This window comes from Hipposideros armiger, unplaced genomic scaffold (genome assembly GCF_001890085.2).
Source record: "Hipposideros armiger isolate ML-2016 unplaced genomic scaffold, ASM189008v1 scaffold_867, whole genome shotgun sequence".
Lineage (NCBI taxonomy): Eukaryota > Metazoa > Chordata > Mammalia > Chiroptera > Hipposideridae > Hipposideros > Hipposideros armiger.
The window spans coordinates 582,816-590,079 of record NW_017732217.1 but is presented as its reverse complement, the minus strand read 5'-3'; the positions used below and the strand labels follow the sequence as shown (position 1 = coordinate 590,079).

General features: G+C 51.9%; 1 protein-coding gene across 5 annotated transcripts in view; it reads right to left on the bottom strand.

Annotated features, from left to right (window-relative positions):
- Positions 1–996: 996 nt before the first annotated feature.
- LTBP4 (latent transforming growth factor beta binding protein 4) overlaps positions 997–7,264 on the bottom strand; it is a 36,200-nt gene continuing 29,932 nt past the window's right edge. For all 5 annotated transcript variants that reach the window (XM_019629804.1, XM_019629800.1, XM_019629802.1 and 2 more), the window contains 3 exons: positions 3,064–3,444; positions 2,541–2,693; positions 997–1,444 (listed from right to left, as the gene is read on the bottom strand). In XM_019629804.1, the coding sequence (XP_019485349.1) occupies positions 1,290–1,444; positions 2,541–2,693; positions 3,064–3,444 (689 nt within the window). In that variant the 3' untranslated portion in view covers positions 997–1,289. The remainder of the gene's footprint in view (positions 1,445–2,540; positions 2,694–3,063; positions 3,445–7,264) is intronic.

Sequence of the window (7,264 nt, the reverse complement as noted above, 5' to 3'; positions counted from 1 at the left end):
TGTTCAGCATCTTAGCTGTAGAGGGCAGTGTCACTGGCCCTCATATGTGGGATCCGAACTGGGGCCCTCTGGCATCCCAAGCCAACTCTTAACCATCGTGCCACTCCACCGGCCAGTGCTGTGATTTTCCTATCCTGCACCTGCTGCCCTCATACCTCACTCACCTAGTTTGAGACCCTAACAGTAACAGGTGGGTAGAGAATAACTCAGGTACAGTCTTTTTTTTGTCTCAGTGCCAATGAATCCCTCCACTCCCGACTTTCCCCTATCCCCCGAGCTTATGCTCAGCAGGCTGTTTTCTGGGTTTGGGGGCTGTGGGGAATTTTGGACTCCCCACATGGCCAGGAAGTTGGCAGGGGTACTGAAGCGTCCATGCTGGGCACTTTACTGTCACACACACAGCTCATTCTTGCCTCCACCAGGACTATCACTCCCTGCTTTTCCACAGTCAAATCCAACTGGAGGCCCAGGCCTGGGTTTCCCCCTTCAGGGACTCCTGCCCCCACCCACTCCCCATGTCCCACTAGTCCCAGAGTAGCTTTTGACTTTTTTGAGTCCCCTCTAGCTAAGAAAAGAGGTTATGCCCTGAGCAGGGGCTGAGGCTATTCCATCCCTACCCTTCTGGAGGCACCAAACAAAGGGAAGAGGCGGCTATAGCGGGATTTATTGGGAGTGCCAGTACTGTAGGTAAAGATCCAGAGATAAGATCTCTCGAGATTAGAGACATAATGAAACAGAGAGAGAGAAAGACACAGAAACAGAGACTAGAAGACAGGCACAGAGAATCAGGCAGAGAAAATGAAGCAGAAAGACAAGCAAGAAAGACAAAACAAAGAAACAGACATAGGAGAAAGGAGATCAAGGGAGACAGAGATAGACTAAGCAACAGAGGCACGGAAATTAAGAGACAGACAAGGAGTCGGGAATGGGAAGAGGATTTAGTGGCTCAAAGAACAAACTCTGGGAGCCAGACTTTGAGCAATATAGGCAGAGGCAGAAGGTACAAAATAAGTATTTTTTTAATTGAAAACTTTTATAAAAAGTGGAAATATGTAGGGGACCGTGGGCTAGGCTCGGGTCTGTGGCATCGGTAGGAGGGGTTGGAGTGGCGGGAGCAGGGAAGGATATCCCTCCTTCCATCTGTCGGTCTGTCCGTGGTGCTCTCGACCAGGTCCAGCATCCCTGTGCGCATGCGCGCAAGCAGACAGGAGCACGTGCTGGGCTGAAAGCCCGCGTGTGCAGGCAGGAGGAGGGTGGCCTGGGGGTCTATCACCCAGGGCGGTGGGGGCTCAGGCCCGGGGCCGTGCAGGCGCGCAGTGGTGCGGCTGGTGTGAGGGTGCGAATCCTGGGCGGCAGATGCAGCGGAAGGAGCCATCGGTGTTGATGCAGCGCGCGTTGATGCAGAGCGGGGAGGCTGCCTCCGCCTCATCACACTCATTGATGTCTGGGGAAGGGGAGTACAAGGAGCATGATGCTCAGGGCTGAAGATCCGGGAACCCACCTCCCTGTCCCTTGAGGCTCCTGGGACACAGGGGTGTGGGTGCAGAGCCTCCGGTTTGGAGTCGAACCTGGCCACTACCACAGGTTGGCTGTGTGAGGCTGGGCAGGTGGCTTCACCTCTCTGTGTCTCAGCTTAGTGTTCTGTAAGATTGGTACAGTATCCCCTAGGTCACTAGGTTTTTGTTTTAAAAAATTATACCGATGAGCCTCAATCCCAGTAAATGCTTACTCTAAGCCAGACATGTGTAGCACATTACCTGCATTAACTTTATCCTCCTAATAACCCTATAAGGTAGGTTCTGTGATCACGTTTTACATATGTGCACACTGAGTCCCAGCATGGGGAAGCACTTTGCCCAGTGTCACACAGCAAGCGCACACTCCGCCCAGTGGGTTCTCAAACCAGCTCTCAGACTCTGAGTGCCCTTCCCCCTGCTATTTCTCAGCTATGAGACCTTGGGGAACTCAATTCTCTTTTCTGAGCCTTGGTTCATACACAGGCCTCAGTGTCATTGTAAATCAGTATTAACGATGTTCATAACTATTAAATGGGTTCTATGACTATGGTTACTTCAGATGAGAAAAACCAAACAAGGGACAGTGACTTGTCCAGGTCACACAGCAAGTTGCTGGACTGAGTCTGAGGTTTCTTCAACTCCCCCAGAGTCCTCGATGGTAACCACTCTGCATTATTACTGTCTAAACTAGGCAGACATAACTCATTCCCATTTTACAGATAGGAAGACTGAAGCTCTCCAAAGAGGTCAAGCAAATTACCCAAGGTAGCACTCGGAGTCCTTAAACATCCCACCTGCAGGATTCGACCCTGCTGCCCTGCTTCACGCCCAGCCCCAGCGCTGGGGTCAAGCTCAGCTTTGCTCACAGCCTGACCTCACCTTCGTCAGGCAAGCCCCATCCCAGTGCAAGCATTACCTCCTGCTCCCTCCTGGCTAACCCTTACCCTTATGTCCCTGAGCACCCAGCTCTAGTCAGGGCTTCCACCCCCTTTCCTCACACGCTGGCCCCAGGCAGCCCCTCACCGACACAGGCCATGCGGGTCATGTCCAGGCGATAGCCGTCGAAGCAGTCGCAGGTGAAGCCCTCGGGGACCCGCACGCAGCGGCCATGGGCGCAACCGTCCAGGATCCCGCACTCCTCCGCCTCCAGCCCCTCGTAGGGCCCAGCCAGGGCGCCTGTGGAAAACGCGTGGAATGGACTCTGCGCCTTCAGTCCCTTTTTGTTGGATGGCCGGGCGCACCCCTGGTTCCGTGTATCCACATCTGAATGGTCAATTCCACTCCAGGACTGTGGGGGGCGCTGTGGGGCCAGGAGATGTACCTCATTCTGCTCTCCTTAGCTTCCCCTCTATCTGCACCTCTTTCTTGGTGGGTCTATAGATTATGTCTCTGTTCTCTCCAACTGTATCTGTGTTTTATTATCTCTCTGAGCCTGTCTCTCCCCCTGGCGTCTTTGTTTTTGCATCTCTCTCCTTCCCTCCTCCCTGTCTCCCTCTCTGCTCACCTCACTCATTTCAGTCCCCATCACTCGGCCCTCAGTGCTCACCTGCATAGCTGCCACTGTCACGCGGCTCGTCAGGCTCTGGGAAGGAGCCACGGGTGTCGCGGGACCGATAGCGCCAGCGGGTGCCAGGGCCAGGTGGAGCCTGAGCTTCAGATTCGCCATAGGGACCACCATCATCCTCAAAGTCGGGCATGTCGAAGGGTGGTGCCCCATAAGGGGCCTCCCGGCGGGCGAAGGGCCCAGGTGGCGGTGGGTAGGGGTCATAAGGTAGCACGGGTGGCCCGTACAACTCAGGCCCATACGGAAGGCCCTGGTAAGGAGGACCTAGGTCTGGACCATACTCATAAGGGAGTCCAAAGCCACCTGGTCGTGGAGGTCCATATGCAGGGGGGCGCAGCACATTGCACAGTGCCTCAAAGTCATCTGTGAACAGGAACCAAGCCTAACAGTCAGCCATTACTTGCCTTGCACCCACCGTTCATGAGGGTGGGAGNGCAGTGTCACTGGCCCTCATATGTGGGATCCGAACCGGGGCCCTCTGGCATCCCAAGCGAGTTCTTAACCATCGCGCCACTCAGCCGGCCCAGCAATCTGTCTTTTAACAAGCCCTCCAGGTGATTTTGATGCCCTCGTTTTAGGATATAACCTTAGTCACAATAACAAAGACACTTCAAAATATGATGACTTGGGCTGGCTGAGTGGCACAGTTAGTTAAGAGCGTGAGTTGTGAGCAACAGGATCCCCTGTTCGATTCCCACATGGACCAGTGAGCTGTGCCCAAGCTGAGCTGCCGCTGAGCTGCCAACATGTGGCAGGATGGCTCAGCTGGTGAGAGCACGTGCTCCTAACAACAAGGTTGCCGGTTCTACTCCTGCAAGGGATGGTGGGCTACACCCACCCGCAACTAAGGATGAACACAGCACCTTGAGCTGAGTGACCACGAGCTGCTGCCAGGCGGCCAGATGGTGACTGGACTTGGAACTGAGCTATGTGTGCCCTCCACAACTAAGACTGAAGGACAACAACTTGGCTGTTCCTCTTCCCCAACTCCCCAACACTGTTCCCCATCCCCAATTCCCCAATAAAATCTTTAAAAGAAAGATATGATGACAAACAAAATAGAAGTTTACTCTCATGTAATATTCCAGAGGTAATGATCTAGGTCAGCAGTGTGGTGACCCAGGCACCCAAGTTCTTTCCACTTTGACTAAACTGTTCTGTAGGATTATTTTGAAGCAATCCCCAACTATTATTTCACTTCATGATTATTATTATTTTTTTTTAGCTGAGCCATCCTGCCACCCATGATTATTTTTAAATGGTTCAGAAAATGGACTCTGGAGCCAGACTGCCTACGATCCAGACTTTGCCACTTTGTAGCTGTGTGATCTTGGGTAAGTTTCCTTAACCTCTCTGTGCTTCAGACGAAGAAAATGGTGATGATAATAATACCCATTTTATAGGGCTGACGGAAGAAATGAGGTGATATATACAAAGCAGCATAGTGCTAGGCACATAGGAAGCGCTATTTCTGTATTAGCCATGATGATGATGATGATGATGATGATGACGACAACGACGACAGTGATGACTCTAGCCTGCAGACCAAAGCAAAGGAAGTCTGGAAGTGGCGGTGGGTGCTCGCTTATGACTGCATGAGCATCGACCACTAGGGGCACGCGGGCAGCTTGAGATATGTCTGCGCGCGGTGACCGTCAGGGGGCGCTGCGGCGCTTGTCCCGCGAGCGCGGTGACCTCCTGGACAATTTCCCTCTGGAAATTCCAGAGGAGAATGCGTTGGTCTTGGCGCATGCCAAGGGCCCCACGGGATTAGTGCGGGGGTGTAGAGAGGATAAAACCTAGATTTTTGGCACACACACCAGGCCTGGTGGGGGGTGAGAGGGATGTTTTAGGTTCTCAAAACCCCTCCCCATTCCACTCCCAGGACACTGAAATTTGATCTCAAAGTTTTCCAGCACTGTTGGCCACCCCTGTCCTCATTCCTGGGACATTTATACAGCTAGGTGGTCGTGGGGCGAGTCTCAAATGGGATGCCCACGGGCTTCCCAAGCACAGGTGATTAAGGGAATGGGAATATTTGGGAATTGCCTGCAATGTTTGTGTGTTTTTCTTCTGTGAACGTCCAGAGCTTTCAGTAGATTGTCAAAGGGATCTAGAACCCCAGAGACTGTTCAGAGTCTAACGCTTCCTCCAGGAATCCTTCCCTAATGTTCTCCCAGACTGGGTCAGGTACCTCCTCTGATCTTCCCCATCCCACCATGACCCCCCTGCCTGTGCCTACTTATCCCAGCATAGATTGTCATGTCTGGCAATGTGTCTATGTCCCTCTCTGGAGATCCATGAAGGAACCAGGGATTTCTTTTTTTTGGGAAAGATTTTATTGGGGAATTTGGGGAGGGGAACAGTGCTGGGGAATCTGGGGAAGGGGAACAGACAAGTTGCTGTCCTTTTGTTCTTCAGTCTAGTTGTGGAAGACGTTGCTTCATTGGCTTATGTTGGTATTATCATTGCGCTCTTCCTGGGTGAGGCAAATTGGTCGCCGGCCTCTGGATGGCTGCTCACAACGGCTCTTGGCAGCTTACACCAGCTGCTGGCCACTCACGCTGGCTGCCAGCCACACATGGTAGCTTACGGCAGCCCACTGCAGCAGGGGCTGCAGCTTACGCCGTCACCAGCGACTCACGGCATCCCAGCTCCAGGTTGAGTTGTTGTTCACCATCTTAGCTGTAAAGGGCAGTGTCACTGGCCCTCATGTGGGATCCGAACCGGGGCCCTGCTGCACAGAGCTAGTGTCCCAAGCCAGCTCTTAACCAACACGCCACTCAGCCAGCCTGAGACCAGGGATTTCTTAAGCACCAAAAATGTCACCAGCATTGTCCAACACAGAGACTGACATCCCCCCACCCACCACCAAAAAGACATTTAAAGAAATTTGTCTTTTTTACCTCTAGGCCTTTGCAGATGCTGTTCTGTTCACAGGGAACACCCTCCTCTACCACTTCATCTGGCTCATTTCACCACATCATTCAGGTCTCAGCTCAGACATCTCCTCCAAGAGCCATCCCTAGCTCTTACCCCCAAGGCTGATTTAAAGGGCTCCCAACACTCTCTTATTACAAAGCAGATATAGAAAATATTTGTTGAATGAATGACTGAGGGGTCAGTGTTTGAGCCAGTTTCCCTGTATCTGCTGGAGGGTCACTTCCCTTTGTAGAGATTTTTGTGGGTTTTATTTTTATTTTTTTCATTTTAATGGCTTTATTGAGCTATAATTTACATATCATACAACTCCCCATTTAAAGTGTACATTTCAATGGTTTTTATTACAGAGTTGTGCAGCCATTGCCTCTTTTGTGGAGCTTTGATTCCCCTCATGGTTTGACACCCCTCCCCGACAAGACCCCTGTGCTAGGTGTTTCTCACTGTACCATTGGGGGGGATAGAGTCTGGCTCCTCCCTCACTCTGGGAGGGAGATCGGGGGAAAGACGAAGACCTAGCCATCTGCCCTCACCATCCGCCCATCCCCAGGTCTCAGCATTTCTAGGGGAGCCCAGGGTTATGCTAACAACCACTGAGCACTTGCTATGTGCCAAGGGCAGTTCTAAGCACTTGACATAGAGAATGATTTCATTTAACTTACACCAACATGCCTGTAGAGTAGGCATTATTCGTGTAATCTTCCATGTGGCACCAGTGGGGATGTGACCCCCCTCCTGAAGCTCTGGAGGTGGGGAGGGGGTCCACTCAAGAAGGACAACCATTTATACAACTTGAGCTGTACCTGGATGATTAAAACTGGTGGTTCATGGACCAGATATGACCCAGAAATTGGTTATAAAAATATTATTATTTAAAATGGGGAGGTTTCACTCCCCTTAAGTAGTGTCTCTGATCATGCATCCTCACTTTGTGCTGTGATTTTCTTTCTTTTCTTTTTTTTTTAATTGGGGAATTGGGGGGATGGGAACAGTGCTGGGGAATTGGGGTAAGGGGAACAGACAAGTTGCTGTCCTTTTGTTCTTCATTCTAGTTGTGGAGGACGTTGTTTCACTGGCACAAGTTGGCACCATCATTGTGCTCTTCCCGGGTGAGGCAGATCAGTTGCCGGCTTCTGGACGGCCACTCACTGTGGCTGCTGGCCGCTCACGCTGGCTGCTGGCTACACACGGTAGCCCATGGCAACCCACTGCCACAGGGGCTGCAGCCTATGCCATCATCAGC